The sequence below is a fragment of the Trichosurus vulpecula genome, chromosome 6 (assembly GCF_011100635.1).
Source record: "Trichosurus vulpecula isolate mTriVul1 chromosome 6, mTriVul1.pri, whole genome shotgun sequence".
Classification (NCBI taxonomy): Eukaryota; Metazoa; Chordata; class Mammalia; order Diprotodontia; family Phalangeridae; genus Trichosurus; species Trichosurus vulpecula.
Window position 1 is genome coordinate 72,527,749 of NC_050578.1, and position 21,294 is coordinate 72,549,042.

The 21,294-nt window shown below is 40.4% G+C and overlaps 1 protein-coding gene across 3 annotated transcripts in view; it reads left to right on the forward strand.

The window, feature by feature from the left end:
- The window catches only part of PRKG2 (protein kinase cGMP-dependent 2), a 123,829-nt gene that overhangs the window by 69,538 nt on the left and 32,997 nt on the right, over positions 1 to 21,294 (forward strand). For all 3 annotated transcript variants that reach the window (XM_036764391.1, XM_036764390.1, XM_036764392.1), the window contains exons 11-13: positions 4,712 to 4,848; positions 6,810 to 6,899; positions 13,630 to 13,771. In XM_036764391.1, the coding sequence (XP_036620286.1) occupies positions 4,712 to 4,848; positions 6,810 to 6,899; positions 13,630 to 13,771 (369 nt within the window). The remainder of the gene's footprint in view (positions 1 to 4,711; positions 4,849 to 6,809; positions 6,900 to 13,629; positions 13,772 to 21,294) is intronic.

Genomic DNA, 21,294 nt, shown 5'->3' on the forward strand with positions numbered 1-21,294 from the left:
TGCCCCATGATCCAGTACCAACACATAGAGAGTAGAGTGGGTGGCTTCATTTCTGACACTGTATGCATGTACTAGGAAAGTCATGTATTGGCTTCACTGGGATTTTGGCACTAGTCTCAGTGTGCCCAACATGTCCATTAGTATATGGTTGAAATGTTCAGGTTACAGGTGCCCTTAAGGATGGTAAGACATTGTTATAGACTTCCTAATGCCAGCCAAAGCTAGAATGTCTTTGAACAGTGTACTTTCAGAAGCCCTTGTACCCAAAACTACTTCTCACACAATATTTTAGCAACTGTGGAATCTTTCGATTATGCTTGTGCATATGGAGTGGCCAGTTACCATCACTATGTGACTTGTGTTCTCGCTGTCTGTATGACAGCAAGAGATAAAGAGATAGAAGTTCTAAATGTTTACTAGTGCTTGTCTTAAATACATAGAAGTACTTGGGGATACTTTTCTTTGTACACACTAGACACAAACCTGGTACTTCTCAGTTCTGTGTGAGGCCATCTTGGGAGAGAAACATCTGTTTTGTACTAGTTCTAGTGCCCTTTCTGGACCCATTTGTCCAAAGTCATCACATAAAGCCTCCATGACCTTGGAGCAATATGCCCTGGGCATATTGCTTCTTGGTACCACACATGGTATCAGTGTCAGTTTTGCCCAGCTCCAACTTTTGCCATTGTTTCAACCTTCAAGGGATTGGCATTTGAGCCTTTGGTATTTGGAGCCTTGCTTCTAGGATTATGCTAACTCCCACAATCCTTTGTCAGCCATCTGACCTCTTTGTCAGGCATCCACAGATAGCTGAGAAAAAAAGAGAAACTTGGCTCAGGGAGGGAAGTGTCCATCTGCTTGTGGTATGCTGATTGGGGAACATCCCAAGCTTTCAGCTCTATTGCTCTCTGCATTCTGGCTGCTGGGCTGTTATTCTTCAGGTATGACCCCAGTTTTGGTGTCACATAGCCTTCTGGACAGGGCACCCACATCTACATTAGTCTGTTCTGGTTATTGATGTATGCTGAACTCAGAATTGGCTACTGCCACCTCCTTTTTCTGGCAAATGGCATCCAACTTGGCATTCAACAGGATATGTCAGGTGTCAGCCAAAACTTATAACTTTATTCCATATACTTAGTCTTTAAATTTCTTAGTGATTGCCCTTTTCAGTGTGAGGAATTCCAATTTGTGGATGGGGTAATAGGCCTCTGATGACATAGGTAACTGTTTTCATATAACCATCACTCACTTATTGTAAAGTTTCAAGTTATTTTTTTCTCAGGGCAATCCAACATTTTTACGCTTTACTTTATTTTTGTTCTTCCATGGTCTTCCAAAAGATAATGATATGATCAAGGCATACCAGTCCTTACAGTTAGTTCATGTCTCTAACTACTTTTTCTATCAGTCTTTGGAAAATAGCAAATACCTCCAAGCCACCTTGACACACGTGCTCAAACTAGTGAAATTTCACCTAGGTAGATGGAAGCAGTCTTCTTGTCTTCCCCGGCCTTTGGGGGAAGGGGGAAATGTTTTGCTTTAAAAGGAAATTCTGATAATATAGCTACTGAGCAGGTGCAATCCAAAAACTATTGGTTACCTAATAAACAGTCCACGACATCTTGAACTCTTGGCATGGTACAATGGACCACGGTTTGGTTCTTTTGTTCAAAATGTGGTAGTCAACACACAAATGTATTTTTTCATTCTTCTTTAGTATCAGTACTATGGAAGATATATATTGGATATCAGACTCTGTGATGATGATGCCATTCACTAACAGGTTCTTGAGATGTTCTCAGAGATTATTACTGACAGACAAAGGAATCTTCTAGCTCTTTCCCAGAATGGTTGAGAGTTGGTGAATTAGATTTATGAGTCACCCCTTTGGACACATCCCACTCACTCATTGAGAACATAGTTGTCCTCTTTCTCAGCATCTATCTCAACTGCTTCCATTCCTCTGATACCAGGAAAATCTCAGAATCAAATTTCCCTGGGTCTGTTTCAGAGGTTGAAAGTCCAGGTCTCTTGTGTAATTCACTGGGACAACTTAACTCGAGCCTGGATGTTTCTGCACAACCTGTATGAATGGTCAAAGTCTATATAGCTTTGAGTCCCAGTCTGTTATGTGTAGTATTCTGCCAGTAGATTAAAGAAACTTGAATTCGTTAAAATCAAAGCTGACAATGCATTCATGCTGGTAGGATCTGGACATACTAGGGCCAGAAGTTTGGTTGTTCTGTTGACCCCTACATTACCTTTAGGAATTTGCTTCAGTGTGTCACAGATATGAGTATTTTTTGTCACTTAGTCCTCCAAAGCGAAAGCTGTTGCGTGAGAGCCTTGGTCGTGTCCCAATCAATTTGTATAAATGGAAGGAGTTATTTCAGAAACAGATCAAAATTCTGAGGGCTGAAAGTAGAGAGGAAGGAGTGGAGCTGCAGCACAGTGCCAAGAACCAGCAGCCCCAGGGCAACCAGCCAAAGGAGAAGAGAGAAGGTAGGACTGAGCTGCGGCAAAGAAGGGAGCGATCGAGGAGGGCTGTCAGCTCCACAGGCATCTCAGAGCAGAAGGTTGTGGCTGATGCCACCAAGGCACCAGCCTATTCAGGGACTGAGGGCAGGCACCAGTAAAAGCCTGCTCTTTCCCCAGTTTTCCTTCCCAGTGCCTGTTTATCCAGACACTATAATATAATCTACTGTTTTATTACCCAAACATTTCCAGTAACCTGAATTTTGCTTCAACCACAGAGAGGCTAGGGGTTAACTAGAAATAGATATAAATGTAAACTTAGTTAAAAAGCCTGGCCTCTTCCCTAACTGTTAGGAATTTTCCTAACTCTGGACTGGGAGTGACGGTGATTGAACCCATAAATTTTCATCTAAAATAAATTCCCTGAAGCCACAAAGGAGGGGAACACATAGACTTTAGGCTTAAAAAGAGCTTATTTTGTAGTGGAGTGACATACATACATATTATATATCATTATACATGTAAAATCTCACATATATAATATACATATTCCCTCTTTCCTTCTCTTGTCTTCCTTCCTTCTCCTTCCTTCCTTTTTTCCTTCCTTTTTTCCTTTCTTTTTTTCTTTCCCTCCCTTTCTCCCTTCCTCCCTCCCTTCCTCCTACCCTTTCTCCCTTTCCCCTTCTCTCTCTTCCTTCCTTCCTTCCTTCCCACTTTTCTTCCTTCTTCCTTCCTTCCTTGTTTCTGGGGTATCTAAAATCCTATGGTCTAAATAGGAACTATAGCTATAATGACTGTTTGAGGACCAGACGTAGCATTTATCATCTTAAGATGAAAAACAGGGAGTTTAGGGTCTAATTTCAGTTGACCTCGATTGTATCACCTCTCAGATTTTTATAACAGTTGTGTGAAGGGCCAGTAGTGATATGACCAGGTTAAGTTTTCTAAGGCTATACTGGAATGTGGAGCTGTGAGTCTACTGAGGTCACACGGCTTTAAAATGACAAAGCCCTTAATGCTTTTGCCATTGAGCCATTTTCTAAATAATACTGTCCACAGGGAACCAGGCTGACAATCGCCATCTGCTACAACCCTTAGTTCTAACAGTTATGGAAGAATACTAGTAAAAACCCTTGCTAGTAGCTCCCACACTATTCAGGCCTTCAGCTCTGTTCAGCTGGCAAACATTCTGTTTCTTACTTCAAAGAAGTATTTTTAGTATGTTGCCTTATATCAGGTTTTAGAGTGATTTATCACGATTGCAGAGTTATTTTATCCAAGCTGTAAAAAGAACAGATTTGGACACCGGAAAGTGATCGTGTCCCCCCCCCCCCCCCCCAGTTAGTGATTCAGCATCAATTGTGATGGCTGGTAACATTCAGCACTTCTTCACTTCTAATTTCTCCATCACATATAGCCTAAGTGTGAGTTTCTCAGCCCGTCACAGACATGTGCTTTCAGTCATATACACGCAACCATTTAAATTTTTGCTTTAAAAGGAAATTCTGAAAATAACCGTCTAGATTGAGTTAGTATTTTAATTTGAAGCTCTAAGCTTATGAAATAGAAGCACTTCTTTTGTCATTTGGCTCAGAGTTCTCATGTTGCCCAGTCAGGTCATGATAAGGTTTCAAAGAATGATAGAATCTCAGAGATGGAAGAGATCTCATGGACATTATAATACAATCCCTACCTTAAGAAGAAACTATTTTACAACATACCTCACCTTGCTGGAAGACCTCCAGTGAGTAAGAATTCATTACTTCCTAAGGCAGACCATTCTGCTTGGGACAGACTTAATTGTTAGGAGGTTTTCCCTTACATTGAGCCTAAATATACATCCTTCCACAGGACAGGCTTTCAACTACTGGAAAACGGCTATCATGCCCCGCCCCACCCAAATCTTTTCTTCCTCTAGTTCCCTAGGTAACATCCCAAGTTCCTTCATATCTTTGTTGCTCTCCTCTAGTCTAAGCATTAAGCCAGAGTTATTTCTTACTTTTATATTGAAATTTCAGGGTCAAAGATCAGTATAAACCCAATTTTGCAGACAATGAGAGGGAAATCTACACACTAAATTCTTAGTGAGCTAAGAATGTCAAAATCTTATATGCAATTTAACTTTAATGAATAAATTAATCTCAAATAGGTTAGAATTTCTCTTAGTACATATTACCAGTCTTCCCCATTTCTTATCATATCAGTGAAGGATTTAAAAAAAATTCTTCCCTAGGTTAAAGTGAAAAATGAAAATGTGGCATTTGCTATGAAGTGTATCAGGAAGAAGCACATTGTTGACACTAAGCAACAGGAGCATATATATTCAGAAAAGAAGATTCTGGAAGAGATGTGCTCTCCCTTTATTGTAAAGTAAGTAAACACTAGGAATTTCAAAGCATTTCTCTTTAGACATTTCTTTTCTTTTCTTTTTCTCTTTTTTTTTGGAGCGGGAAAGGCAGGGCAATTGGGGTTAAGTGACTTGCCCAAGGTCACACAGCTAGTAAGTGTGCCAAGTGTCTGAGGCCGGATTTGAACTCAGGTCCTCCTCACTCTAGGGCCGGTGCCCTACTCACTGCACCACCTAGCTGCCCCAAGACATTTACTTTCAATGACTGAAGCAGAACAGTAATTAGCCATTAAAGATTTTTGTGGATTGGTTGGAAGAGGAATGATAAAATCAGTGTTTTAGGAATATCAGTTTGGTGGCTGTGTGGAATCTGGATTGTGTGAGGGACCACAAACAAGGAGACCAGCTAGGCCACTACAACAGTAACCTGGGGCAAGGTGTTGAGAGCCTGAACCAAGGAAGCTGCCACGTGAGTGGGGAGAGGAGGACAGAAGTGGCTAACATGGACTTACCAACTAACAAGATATAAAGAGGGAGAGTTATGGATGGCTCCCTGGGTTACAGGAAGGGTGGTAATGCCATCAGCAGAACTGGGGAAATTTGGAGGAGGGGTGCTTTTGGGGGAACTCTAATGATTTCCACTTTCTTGTTTAGTTTGAGATTATTACAGAATATCCAAGTGGAAATTCCCAACAAAAAGTTGGAAATACAGGACTGAAATATAGGAGCAAAATTACAGCTAGATATATAGATTTGAGAATCATCCACATAAAGATGACTGAACCTTTGGGAGATGGTGAGAATACCAAGGGGAGTAGCAGAGAGAGAGAAGAGAGAAGGGAGGCCTAGGACAAGGCCTTGGGGAGAACCTACCTTTACTAGGCAGAAGGATGCTGCTCCAGTAAAGGAGAATGAAGAACAAGTTGGTCAAGTAGGGGAACAAGAAGAGAGAGTGCTATTGTGAAGGTCAAGGGAAAAAGATTTTGGGGTGTGGGTAGGAGGGGCAGCTAGGTGGTACAATAGACCAGCTCTGAAGTCAGGAGGACTTGAGTTCAAATTTGGCCTCAAACACTTGATACTTACTAACTGTGTGACCCTGGGCAAGTCACTTAACCCCCATTGTCTTGCCAAAAAAAAATGAAGTGGGTAAGGGAGGTTCAACAGTAGCAGAAGCTCTAGAGATTGAAGGCTGAGAAGAGGCCACTGAATTTTGTAGTTAAGAGATTGTTGATAACCTTGAAGAGTTATTTGATTCGAATGGCATGGTTGGAAGCTAGTCAGGGGTGGGGAACCTGCAGCCCTTTAGGCCACATGTGGCCCTCTAGGTCCTCATGTACAGCCCTTTGACTGAATCCAAACATTACAGAACAAATCCCACAGGCCATCTCTGTGAAGGATGGCTAGGGAAAAGACCAGAAGAAGGGAGACCAGTCGGGAGGCTATGACAGAAGTCAAGCGGAGAGTAGATAAGGGTCTAAATTAGTGTGTGAGTAAAGACGGGGGGACTGAAAAAAGAGATATTGTGGATGGAGGATCAACAAAACTCAACAATTTATTAAATATGGGAGTAAAATGGGGGGAAGAGTCAGAAATTAACCCAAGGTTTCAATTCTGGGAGGCTAGTAGTATCCTCCATGGAGATATGGAAGTTGGAAAGTAACAAGTTTAAGGAGGAAGATGATGAGTTTATCTTTGGACTTTTTGAATTTAAGGTATCTCTGGGAAATATGACTAGAAATATCCAGCAGAGAGAGAACTGAACTCCAGAAATCGATGGAGGTTCTAAAGGTCTCCTCATCACCTGCAGAGAGGTGATATTGAAATGGGCCCAGGTTCACTGAGAACACCCCGCTTTTCTTTATATGGCTATGTCAGGACACTTTCAGCGCTAGTACCCAGACATGTAATTGATGATATGGTTAGTAAATTTTAGGGTTAGATAGTTCTAAACTTATGTTTCTGATTATATTTTCTGTCTTCACAGATTTTATCGCACTTTCAAGGACAGAAAGTATGTCTATATGCTCTTGGAGGCCTGCTTAGGTGGAGAACTGTGGAGTATCCTAAGAGACAGGTAATTATAATGTTGTAATTATTTAAAACTATATCTATTTATACATATGTAGATACAAATAGAGATCTGTTCTCCAGACAGCTACATATTATGTGCAATGAAAATGGGAAGAGGTCCTATAAGAGTAAAAAAGAACATGTGTAGAAAGGGACTAGGAAGAGCCAAGAGCAATCAAAGAAATGTAAAAGATATTTCAGCATGAATCATATCAGTGAGTTATATGGGGATAGAATATGCAAAATCAATCAATCAATAATTATTAAGCACCTACTGTGTGCTAAGCACTAGGGATACAAAAGAGGCAAAGGATGATCCCTGCCTTCAAGATGCTTACAGTCTAATAGAGGAGACAGCAAGCAAATAAATATGTACAAACAAGCTATATAGAGGATAGATAGGGAAGAATTAACGGAAGGCACTGGAATTAAGAGGGGTTGGGAAAGGCTTCCTATAAAAGACAGGATTTTAGCTGGGACCTAAAGAAGCCAGGGAGGTCAGTAGTTGGAGTTGAGGAGTCCAAGCATGGGAGACAGCCAGAGAAAATGCCTGGAGCCAAGAGATGGGTTGTCTTGTTTGTAGAACAGCCAGGAAGCCAGTGTAAATCACTGGATGGAAGAGTATATGGTGGGGAGTAAGGTGTGAGAAGACTGGAAAAGTAGGCAGGAGTAGGGCTTTGAATGCCAAACAGAGCATTTTGTTTTTGATCCTGGAAGCAATAGGAAGCCACTGGAATTTATTGAATAGGGGTTGACGTTGCTGGACCTGTGATTAAAAAAAAATCACCTTAGTGGCTGACTGGAGGATGGATTGGAGTGAGGACAGACTTGAGGCAGGCAGACCCACCAGTAGCTGTTGCAGAAGAGAGGTGATGAGGGCCTGCACCAGAGTAGTGGCCATGTCAGAGGAGAGAGGGAGGTGTATTTAAGAGATGCTGCAAAGGTGAAATGGATAGGCTTTAGCAATATATTGGATGGGAGTGGTGAGGAGTCCAGGGTGATTCTGAGGTTGAGAGCTCTGAGCAGCTGGGAGGATGGTGATGTCCCTGACAGTCATAGGAAAGGTAGGAGGAAGGAAAGGGGTTTAGGAGGAAAGAGAATAAGTTCTGATCTGGACATGTTGAATTAAGATGTCTACTGGACATCTAGCTCGAGATGTCTAAAAGGCAGCTGGAGAAGCAAGATTGGAAGAGATTAAGGCAGGATAGATAGATTTGAGAACCATTAGCATAGAGATGATAATTAAATCCATGGGGGCTGATAAGATCAGCAAGGGGAGTAGTAATAATGAGAAGAGCAAGTTTTAAAATTAGGTGTAAAACACTAGCCTACTAGGACCATTGAATTGGAACTGACAGGGACCTTGGAGGCCACAGAGCCCACCTCCTTGGGGGGTGATAGGTCTACAGTGGGAGGTGTTTTGCTTACCAGCCACTCAGTCAGGCAACTAGCATTTATTAATCACCTGCTATGTGCCAGTCATTGTGCTAAGGGTTGGGAATAAAAGAAAAGCAAAAAGCAGTCCCTACTAGCAGGGTGTGTGCAGTCTAATGTGGAGATATGGCACAAACAACTGCAGACAGTATCTATATAGGATAAAGTAGATAATCACTAGAGGGAGGACATGAGCACTAAGGGGGATTGGGAAAGATTTCTTGTAAGTAGAATTTTGGCTGAGACTTAAAGGAAGCTGGCCTCCTTTAAAGAGGGCAAGAGACAGAAGGAATTCCACACATGGGGGACAGCCTGGGGTGGAGAGATGAAGTATTTTGTGAGAAACAGCAAGGCCAGTGTGGTTGGATCTCAGAGTACATGGAGGTGAGAGGAGTAAGGTGTAAGAAGACTGGAAAGATCGAACAGGTTGTGAAGGATTTTGAGCTCCAAACACAGCATTTTGTATTTGACCTGGGGGGGTGCGGTGATAGGGAGCCACTGGAGTTTATTGAGTAGAGGGGTAACATGATCAGACTTGGGCAACTGAATGGGGAATGGATTGAAGGAGAGAGAGACTGGAGGCAAGTGCACCCACCAGCTGCCATCACCATGGTCCAGGCATGAAGTGATGAGGACCTGGATGAAGGAGGAGAGAAGTATAGCTAATTATGGGGACTCACTGGAAAAGCCCCTGATGTTGGGAAAGATTGAAGGCAAAAGGAAAAGGGGCTAGCAGAGACTGAGATGGACAGAGAAACAATGAACATGAACTTGGACAGACTTGGAGAGATAGTGGAGGATAGAAGGGCCTAGTGTGTCATGGTCCAGGGGGTCAGGAGGAGTCGGAGATGACTGAAGAGCAGCAAGCTCCCCACCCTTAGAATGATGATACCATCTCTCTGTAACTCTTCCCTTCAGCCAGACTTGGGATGTCAGTTTTCCTGCGTCAAGGCTTCCCTTCTAGTAGCCAGGCATAGAACAATAGTGGGGGGTCATTGTTTTGTTGTTATTTGTCTTTCGTTCTCAAAGAGGACCGTGACATCAGGAAGGCGATGCCATCACTTGCAGTGAATTAGATTAAGTGAGGCAGAGCTATGCAAAGTCACCAGCCTATCTTTCTCCTCCTCCAGAGCCATCTGGGTCCAGTGGCCAGATATACATCAGGATGACTGGAGATAGCCCAGAATGCATTGGGGGTGAACTTGTTTAAAACATCCTCCTGCTTGCCAGCTTCTGTCGTTACACTTTTAAAAAACTCATTTGTGCTTAGGGGGAATCATAAGGTCCAGATTCACTTAGCTTGTGGCCCTGCTTGGGAAGTTTGCAAAATAGCAAAAATCTATATGTTCCACCTTAGATGACCCTCTTCACCCTTGTTCAGAATGCAGGTATAGCCATCCTTTCCAACTCTGGTTTAATTTGTTTGTGAGTAAGGGGAGTCATTAGGACATTCTCATGGCTTGTTGATGAGTTTACAAATATTAAGGCTGGGAAGATGGTGGTGTGTTAGGACCTACAGAAGCTCAGTTCCCTTACAAACACCCTATTAAAGTTCTAAAAATGCACCGGAAAGAACACTTTGAAATGTAAATGCAGGAGACAAAAGAAGATTTGCAAATTTGTTTGCATGGGAATTGGACCTCTGACTGCACTAATTTATGCGAGGGTAATAGAGAAAATTAAGACCGACTACAGTGGTGGGCATAATTTTATCCTGTTTTTGATGATCTTTGGAGAAGAAAAGAGAAAGGGGATGAGATTACTGGGAAGGTGTACATGAGATGAGTATAAACAGGGAAGAAAGGGTGTTGGGGGCACATGTATCCCATGAACTTCATTTTCATCTGAACTGGACAAATGAAGGTAGCCATACTCACACCCACATTCCCACACCCACCTACACACCCACACCCCTACACACCCACACCCTCTCTCTCTCTCTCTCTCTCTCACACACACACACACACACACACACACACACACACACACACACACAGAGTGTGGTTTAGAAATACATTAAACTCAGCAGAAAAATAGGCAGGTTTGGTTTGGTGAGAGGGAGCAGGAGGCTTACTAGACAGAACAGCAAAAGTGAGGGAATCATAACAGACACAGACTCCAGTATTGAAGGGAAAGACTTGTGACTAGAAGTCACAAGGGGAGGAGAGGCAAGGGACGAGAAACATCTTATCATTTACAGTCAGTCCAGTAAACATTTATCAAGTGCTTATGTGCCAGGCACTGTGCTAAGTGCTGGGGGTTAAAAAGAGGCAAAGGACAGTCGCTGCCCACATGAGGCTCAGAGTTGAAAGGGAGAGACAATAAGCAGACAACTATATACTGATAAGCCACAGTACAAGGTACATAGGAAATAATAAACAGAGGGAAAACAGTAGATTAAGAAAGCCTGGGAAAACTTCTTATAAAAGAAAGGACTTTAATTGGAACTTAAAGGAAGTCAGGGAAAGCAGTAGGTGGAGATGAGGAGGGAGAGCATTCCAGCATGGGGAACAGCCAGAGAAAATGTGAGGAGCAGAAAGATGAAGTATTGTTGGTGGGAACAGCCAGGAGGCCAGTGTCACTGGACTGAAGGGTGTATATGTATCTATCTATCATATCAATCAAAGTATCTATCTATCAATCAAAGTATCTATCTATCTATCTATCTATCTATCTATCTATCTATCTATCTATCTATCCATTCATCCATCCACCCATCTGTCTATCTGTCTGTCTGTCTATCTATCTATCTATCTATCTGGCAGGGAGTAAGGTGTAAGAAGACTGGAAAGTCCATGGAGTCCATGAAGGACTGTGAATGCTAAATGAAGGGGAGGCAGTAGGGAGTCACTGGAGTTTACTGAAAAGGGAAGTGATGTGATCAGACCTGGACTTGTCAAAAATTCCTAGAAGGTGGATCAGAATGGGGAGAGACTTGAGACAATGAGGGCCTGCACCAGACTGGGGGAAGGGTCAGAGGAGAAAAAGGGGCATATTTGAGGGATGTTGCAAAGGTGAAATCAACAGGTCTTGGCCACAGCATGGATGCGTGTGGGGCAGGGGTGGTGAGAGATGGTGAGGAGTCAAGGATAACTCCTTAGTTTGTGACTCTGAGGGACTGGGAAAATGACATTGTCCTCTGCAGTTATAGGGAAGGTAGGAGGTGGGGAGAGTTTAGGGGGAAATTAATGAGTTTGGGACATATTGAATTTAAGATATCTACTGGGCATTCAGAAAGCACCACAAAACAACCAAAAGTAACCTTTGCAAAATTCCAAAGAACAAACATGTCCTTAAGATAGGATATGCTAAGATAGTCCTACCCCCCTCCTTTGCAAAGGGGGGAGGCCCTTGGGTATAGTGTATTGCACACATTTTCCAACTTTTTTATGTACTAATCTGTTTTTCTGATTTTTCTCTTTCCCTTTTTTTTTCCTCTCAAAAATATTATTTGTAATATAGAATGACTTTCTGAGAGGAGTAAAAGTGAAGGACATTGGGAGTAATTCCAGTGATGTGAAAAAAAACAAATGATATCAATAAAAATATATTTTAAAAAAGAGAGATAGAGAGTTATTACAGCAGCATAGGTCCATGTGTGTAAAGATACAGGAATCTTCTAAGTTTTGGTGCACTGGCATAACAGTGCTTAGCACATAGTATGCATTTAATAAATGTTCATTGACTGATTGACTCAGTATTGACTCAGAAGCATCAGAAATCAAGGGGAAAAGATTTCTAAATGTATCTATGCATCTAATACCAAAAATATTAAGGCTTTTATAAACGTGTGGGATACTATATTTAAAAATCTAATCATTACCATATTTAGGAAGTCAGTGTATGAAATTAGGCACGGGCTAGCACAAGATAGTTGTAATATGAACATGGTAATGAACGAGGGAACAGTTTTGTTCTAAATTCCTGACTCTCCAAAAATTGCCATTAAAAGTCATGCTAATTAAAAATTAGCATAATGTTCCCAAGTCATCCTTTAGAATCCAGAATTGAATCCGAGAGTCCTAGATCACTTTATCTGTGTCAGTATTTGCATGATTTATCTTATCAAGGAGAAGAGTCACCTCTTCATGTGAGACAGGGGTGGAGGGTTTAGTAGCAGGAGGTGGGTGATATGAGATGAGGAAGAGGTGAGAAGAGGGAGCTCACAGGGAATGGTCTACATTTTTTTGACTGAAATATGAAGCCAAGTTTTCAGCTGAGGGGGCGGAGGGAAGGGGAGCAATGGGAGGTTGGAGGAGGATTAAAAAGGCTTGGAAGAACTACTGGAGTAAGTGAGATTGTGAGTCAATTAGAGAGGTGCAAAAGAATTGCCTTGTAGCAGTGACAGCCCAGTTGACATTATACAATATAAATTTGTAGTCAACAAGGTTTGTGATTTTCTCCACCTTTGTTCAGTAGTATGCGTATAGGAGGGAAGACAGATGATGGTGGAGTGATCCAAGGCTGAGACTCTGTCTGGCAAGATCAGTGGTATGATAAGGGGTCAAGATACTCAAGAGAAGAGTTAGTGTGGAGTTAAATTGTTTCACCAAGGGTGGAAGGTGGGCAAATGAATCAAGCCTAGCTTGTGCAGGGGTCATGGACTGAGACAATGGAGGGATTGATGGTTTGGAGATTACAGTATGGATGAAAAATAGGCTGTGAGTTTGGGGTTAAAAGGCAAAGGGAGAGGTGGAAAGCCAATAGATGATATTCAAATAAGGGAAGTTCAGAGTTCATGGACATGGAAGTAGTGGTCCATTTGGGGGGGGGATGGAAAGATCAAGGGTATGATCATCCTTGTGTGTGGTTGAGATGGGACAGGGAGTGAGCTCCTAGTTCCTTGCTACCACAAGCAGCGCTATCAGTATTCTGGTGTATTTGGCACCACTCTTTCTGCCTTTAACCTTCTTGGAGGATATATGTAGCAAATCTCTAGGTCATGAATAAGGGTACTAGTCACTTTTTTGGCCTAATTCCAAATTACTTTCCAGAATCATTAGGCCAATTCACAGTTCTACCAGCAGTATATTCGCTGTATCTCCACAAACCTTCCAGCATTTAATATTACCATCTTTTGGTCATCTCTACCAATTTGTAGGCAGTGAGGTAATATCTCAGGGTTGTTTTGATTTATATGTTTCTCATGCATTAGTGATTCATATAATTTTTCATATGATTGTTAATAGTTTTCAATTCTTCTTTTAAGAACTGTTCTCAAATTGGTTGATTGTTTATCTTTTGGGGAATGGCTCTCATAGACCAGAAAGTATCAACTGTAAAACTGATTTTGATTGCAGGGGCAGCTTTGATGAACCCACTTCTAAGTTCTGTGTTGCCTGTGTGACAGAAGCATTTGATTATTTGCATCGCCTGGGTATTATCTACAGGGATTTAAAGCCAGAGAATTTAATTCTAGATGCTGAGGGATACCTTAAACTGGTAAGATTATTACTACGTGCATTACTACAGAATTTTCTCAATGCACAGTTGGTTCATGGCAGTTATTGTCCTCTTCAATTTGGTGCAGTTGTCATATTTACAGCCCCACCTTACCCTCCTAAAAACTATTCAATTAACCACCAAAAGTATTGTGGTGAATACTATGTTTTACCTGGACATTTTATGGTTTAACTAGAATTACAAAGAGTAAATTTATAAAAGGTTTAGAAAATGTGATTTAGTCATTAAAATTGAGCTTATCTGATATTTCATGTTATTTGATGAGAGTTACATGGACATCATGGTAGTTGGTACAGTTGATGCCAGAAGAAAATGAGGCAAGCTGTGTGGGATGGTGGAATGGGCCCTGGTTTAGGAGCTGTGGGAGACCTGCTTTTAGTCTTGGCTAGACTGCTACCCAGCTTAGCCTCTCTGTCATTCACATTTTTTTCCACATCTGACATTCTATGATTTTTATCTTTGTTTTCGTGAAGCCTGCAATCTAGTTGAGGAGACAAGGAAAAATATAATGAGAAACACCTTTAAAAGTGTAGGAAAATTAAAGAAGAAAGGCAGCGCTTTAGGTGGTTAATTGAGCATGCCACATTATCCTGATGCCAAAGCAATATAGAGGAAGGGAACAATAAATAAAGGACAAGGACAACTGGGAAAAGTGTTTTGGAAAAGTTAGCACTAAGCCAGGTATCCAAGTGAATAAAGGACATAGATTGTTGGAGATGAAGCAGCCCAGGGCAACTCCAAGGAGCAGGAGTATTTTGAATAAATGTATGCAGGGAGGAACATTATTTGTTATTTGACATGTTTTTTTTAAATAGTATTGAGTAGCTGGCATTGGAGCACATACGTTCCTTTTTACCATATAATGATAGCCAGCCCTTCTTTACATTTCGCAATTTTTTTTTGTTTTCTATTATTCAATTGTTTTTCAGTCATGTCCAACTCTTTGTGACCCCATTTGGGGTTTTCTTGGCAAAGAGACTGGAGTAATTTGCTATTTCTTTCTTTAGCTCATTTTACAGATGAAAAAACTGAAGCAAACAAGGTTAAGTGATTTGGCCCAGGGTCACACAGTAGTAATCTGAGGTCACATTTAAACTCAGATCTTCCTGACCCCAGGCCCAGAACTCTATCCACTGAGCCACCTAACTGCCTCAGTCTGTCCAATGCAGAGCCTAAATGGAAATAGGATTCCTTTCAGATTGTGAGGCCCTCCAGATGCTCTTGCTTGCCAAAGACATTGTGCTGTTTGAGATCCCTAAACACTCAAGAGAGTTTGGCCTAACTATGCACACAGGGAATTTCAAGTGGATGAAGCATGCTCATCATTCAGACAGCACTGGGCAGGAGGAGAGAGGCTGGTCCACCAAGGCATGTGTCTTAGGTGGTGGGTAGACAATGAAGTGAACCCAGAGCCAAGTAGGGACAGCACACATATGGGAAGTGGCTTTTAGTCACAATAGTTGTGATTTAGACAGTTCGTAAGGTTGGCAGAGCACTTTAAATGCATTATTATCCCCATTTTACAGATGAGGAAACTGAAGCAAACAGACATTCAGTGACTTGCCCAGGATGACATAGTATCTGAGGCAGGTTCTGAACCCAGGTCTTTCTAACTCTAGGGTCAGTACTCTGTCCACTCTACCACAACATATCTAACTTTTAATGACTCTTAAATTCTCCCTCAAACAAAACTTATCTTAAATATATCAATATTTTACCAGAGAAGCTATCTGGCTTTGAGTCAAGTGATATCAAAGTCTCTGGAAAAAATTAAAATTTTGGGTCCCTCAAAGGGCAAAAGAAAAGAGTGAGGTTGGTATCATTAGACTGTAACTTATTATCAAAAGAATTGTTCAGGAACAAAATTGGGAAATGTAATGTCACATGCAAGGAAGATATATTCCTGTTTGACTGATGTGGGGTGCTCGAGGGGGAATAATATGTAATCAGCCTGGAAAGATAGACTGGAACCAGACTGTGAAAGCATTAATGCTAAGCAGGAGTGTATATTTTGTCTTAGAAGCAATAGGGAGCCTCTGAAGGTTCTTGAGAAGAGGAGTGACGTGGTAAGGAGGGTAGTTTAGGAATATCAAATTGGCAACTGTATGGAGAAGAGAGTGGAAAAAGAGAGATTAGATGCAGGGAAACAAATTAAGGGGGTATTACAATAGTCCAGTAAGTAGATGAAGAGGATCTGAGCTAAAATAGTTGTGGTGTGAATGGAGAGAAGGGAAAGGATGTGAGAGATGAGTAGGAGGGAGCAATAGGCAAGACTCAACAACCAATTGGATATAGTGAGGTGAGGGTGAAGAGTTCCTAGATTATAATACTTGAGTATTGTTTGAATGATGGTACCCTCAGAAAGAACAGGAAAGTTGGGAAGAATAGAGTGTTTGTCTGAGGAACCACCTCATAACTATGAGACTGGCTAATGTGACAGTAAAGGAAAATGATAATTGGGACACTAATGCATTGTTGGTGGAGTTGTGAACTGATCCAACCCTTCTGGAGAGCAATTTCAGTCTATGCCCAAAGGACTATAAAACTGTGAATTTGATTCTTTGATCTCTGATCACTATTCTTTGATCCAGCAATATCACTGCTAGGTCTATATCCCAAAGACATCTGCCAAATGGGAAAAGGACCTATTTGTACAGAAATATTTATAGCAGCTCTTTTTGTGGTAGCTAAGAATTGGAAATCGAAGCTTTGCCCATCAATTGGGGAATGGCTAAACAAGCTGTGGCATATGGTTGTAATGGAATATTACTGTGCTATGAGAAATGACAAGCAGAATGATTTCAGAAAAACCTGGAAAGTCTTACATGAATTGATGCGTAGTGAAATGAGCAGAACCAGGAGAATGTTGTACATGGTGACAGCAATACTATGGAATTGTCTTAGATCATTGTATTACTGAGAAGAGCTAAGTCTATCAAAGCTGGTCATCGAACAGCATTGCTGTTATTGTACACAAATTTCCCCTGGTTCTGCTCATTTTACTTTGCATCAGTTCATGTGAATCTTTCCAGGTTTTTCTGAAATCCATCTGCTTATCTTTTCTTATAGAATAATAGTATTGCATCACATTCATATACCACAGCTTGTTCAGCCATTCCCCAATTGATGGACATCACCTCAATTTCCAATTCTTTGTCACCATAGTAAGAGCTGTATAAATATTTTTGTACACAAGTATCCTTTTCCCTTTTTAATGACCTCTTTGGGATACAGAACTAGAAGTGGTATTGCTGGATCAAAGGGCATGCAGAGTTTTATAACCCTTTGGGCATGGTTCCAAATTGCTGTCTAGACTGGTTGAATCAATTCACAATCCAGCAAGGATGCAATTAGCATCCGATTTCCCCACATCTTCTTCAACATTTATCATTTTCCTTTTTCATTATTTTAGCCAATCTGATAGATATGAGGTGGTACCTCAGAGTTGTTTTAGTTTGCATTTCTCTAATCACCATCCAGAATTTTGAAAGGATTTTAACAAAAATAATTTGATTCAAGACTAGCTGTATTTCATGTTCATTTCTCAATCTTATTTTCTAGGACTGTGATGACTTTAGGAGGTGAGCTGATAACCCTAAATGGCAAAAATCATGCTTTCATCTCATCTTGTCCCTTTTACTAATGCTTCTTAAATCTCTTTGAAGATTTTTGAAGTTAATATCAAAAGGAAATAAGTTCTTTAAGGTTATTTTCTAAAGGTATTAGAGAAACCAAGTGGCTTGTCCCAGGGTCACACAGCTAGTAAGTGTCTGAGGTTGGATTTGGATTCGGGTCTTCCTGACTCTAGCTACCATGCCACCAGCTGCCTCTGAAGCCAACTACACTTGTAGTTCATGACCCAGCAGCTACTAATATATGTCAAATGACTAATAAAATAATAAGTTATGTATTTTCCTCCTTAAAGTGTCTTCCCATTTTCTTCCTCCAAACCCACCACAAGGCTAACCTAGAAGTTTTTTATCTTATAGTAACAAAAATCACCTTCTCATTCCCTATCCTTAGGATGTAAGTGAACCACCATTAACCTACAGGAAAAGTGTTTTGTGCTATGAAACATTTCTTCTGATGTGATTTTACATCTTTATCATAACCTCATCTTTGTCTTTTTCATCATTGACAATACATTCTCTTACCCCTTTTTAACACGTGAACTTTTAGACACAAGAATTAAGAAAGTAGTATTAGCTATGTCTAGACACAAGGCATCTGATTTGTGACCCACTACTACAAAATTTAAGGAGTTGATAATATCTCCTGGAGATGTTAGCACAAGATGGCCGCAATGGATAAGTTTTACCTTTTCCAAATATTGAGGCTTTCATTGTTGCTTTACAAAGATATTTGAAATCTCAGTGTTTTAATTGTTTTCTTTTGTGGGTTTTAACAGTATATTATACTGAGAAAAATTATTATTAATAACCAATTAATATGGAGGGGGAATCCAGGTTTTTTTCCTCCCCGTTTCTATTTCCCTATTTCAAGACTAGGCCAGAGCAGCCTCTGAAGGACAGAGCTGATGAAAAGATTGAGTCAACATTTTCCACAAAGCTAAGAAATATCAGAGGCCAAATCTGAACTCAGGTCTTCCTGACTCCAGGCCCTGTGCTCTATCCACTGTACCACATACTTGTACCCTAAGCCTAAGGTAGCACCCAACTGGGAAAGCTAATTTCTGATTAAAAGGTAAAGAGGTCCTAATCTGGGTGAATTCTGGCCCATTGTCCAACTATACTACGTTGTCTGGGTGGAAGATAGATCCTTCTGTATAGATTGCTGGAGGTGGAATGATCTGGGTATGGAGATGAGTTTATTTGTCCAAAAGTGACAAGATCAGTCATATCCTCCAGCTCCTCATTAGAATAAACCCGTCTCTTATTATAATATCCACTCTTTCATTGTTAACCAATCAGAGTTGATTTCTACCTGTCAAGGAAAACCTGTTCTCCAAGAGTAAGTATACAGGGGCCTCCATGGGGGCCTCTTTGGCTTCTGAAATGGCCATTGACCTCATTTTATTGATTATTTGCCAGCCATAATTAATAAATTGATTAGCAATTACCCAGAAATTATGTCTCTCAGACTTTTCATTTGCCATGACATTTATGTTAAGTTTTCGTCATCTTATTACTGGAGATTCCCATCTTAGTACAAATTACATGTAGAGATCAATACATGCAAAGCTAACTTCTCTGGAAAGTTATTGTAAGTACAATTTTGTTTGGTGGATGAAAGGTTTTTTCCTAAGGTTCTTCCTCTTAAAGCATCTGCTCATTCCCATGAATCTGGAATGAAAGGCAATAAAACTAAATGCTGCCAAATGAACTTTGGAGGTTTCCTAGCAATAAATATGCATGTTAATGGTGACCAGATTCTATCACTTCATGCCCTCCAAGACAAAGTCTCCATGTAATCAGTTGTTCCAACTAAAATGTACTTCTCTAGCAACTTTTGCAAACACATTAACGGCCTTCCTCTCTTCCATAAATGGAGAGAATATAAATGCAATGAACAGATGAGTAAAAAAGCAATTTCAAACATAAGATTGCATTTTCATTTATCTGGACATAAAAATAAAATTAAACATTGCTTCCTTGTACATTAAACTCCTGGCTTACAAAGTTAGGTAGGCAGTCCCACACCAATTCCCTTGCACTGTATAAAGAGCTCAACTCATTTCAAAATTACTTCTTAATATCCTTGACAGTCTCATAAGTGTACAACAGTCTTAGTGAGCAATCCCATGTGGGTGAAAGAATCCCACTTCAAATTATGTTGTTTTAGTTTTCTTGAGATGGTGAGAGGATCTCCCTGAATTGTGTGTAACTCTTGCATCAGAGGCATTTCTAAAAGAAAAAAAAAGAAAAAAGAAAAAAAAAGAGGGAAGAAAAGGCTAGTATGAAGTGTGCTTCAATCTGCATTCATACTTCATAGTTCCTTCTCTGGATGTAGATAGCATTCTCCATCGTGAGTCCTTTGGAGTTGTCTTTGTACCCTGTGTTGCTGAGATGAGCAAAGTCTGTCAGGGTTAGTCCTCACAGAGTCCATATATCTGTGGTTGTGTATAATATTCTCCTGGCTCTGCTCCGTTCACTCAGCATTATGTCATGTGGGTTTTTCCAGGTTGTTATGAAGTCTGTATCATCCCCATTTCTTATAACACAATAGTATTCCATTACCTTCATATACCACAGCTTGTTCAGCCATTCCCCAATTGATGGGCATCGCTTTGATTTCCAATTCTTAACTACCACAAAAAGAGCTGCTATAAATATCCTTGTACATGTGGGTCCTTTTCCCACTTGTGTGATCTCTTTGGGATACAACCCTAGAAGTGGTATTGCTGGGCCAAAGGGTATGAACATTTTTATAGCCCTTTGGGCATAGTTCCAAATTGCTCTCCAAAATGGCTGGATCAGCTCACAACTCCACCAGCAATGTAACAATGTTCCAATTTTCCCACATCCTCTCTAGAATTTGTCATTTTCCTGTTTTGTTATTTTAGCCAATCTGACAGGAGAGATGTGGTATCTAAGAGTTGTTTTGATTTGCATTTCTCTAGTCAGTAGTGATTTAGATCATTTTTTCATATGCCTATAGATATCTTTAATTTCTTCCTCTGAAAACTGCCCGTTCATATCCTTTGATCATTTCTCAATTGGGGAATGACTTGTATTCCTATATATTTGGCTCAGTTCCCTGTATATTTTAGAAATGAGGCCTTTATCAGAGATACTAGTTGTAAAGATTTTCTCCCAATTTTCTGCTTCCCTCCTAATTTTTGTTGCATTGGCTTTTTTTGTACAAAACATTTCAATTTAACATAATCAAAATTATCCATTTTGCATTTTGTAATGCTCTTTATCTCTTGTTGGGTCATGAATTCTTTTCTTTTCCATAAATCTGATAGGTAAACCATTCCTTGCTCTCCCAAATTACTTATAGTATCAACCTTTATTCCTAAATCATGAACCCATTTTGACTTTATTTTGGTATATGGTGTAAGATATTGGTCTATGCCCAGTTTCTGCCCTACCATTTTCCAATTTTCCCAGCAGTTTTTGTGAAATAGTGAATTCTTAGCCCAGAAGCTGGCCTCTTTGGGTTTATCAAAGAGTAGATTGCTATAGTCATTGACTTCTCCATCTTGTGTACCTATCCTATTCCACTGATCCACCACTCTGTTTCTTAGCCAGTACCAGGTAGTTTTGATGACTGCTGCTCTGTAGTACAGTTTAATATCTGGTATGGCTAGGCCACCTTCTCTAGCATTTCTTTTCATTAATACCCTAGATATTCTAGACCTCTTGTTCTTCCAGATGAATTTTGTTATTATTTTATCCAGTTCTGTAAAATAATTTTTTGGTAGTTCAATTGGTATGGCACTGAATAGATAGATTAATTTAGGTAAAATTGTCATTTTTATTATATTAGCTTGGCCTAACCATGAGCAACTGATAGTTTCCCATTTATTTAGATCTGAC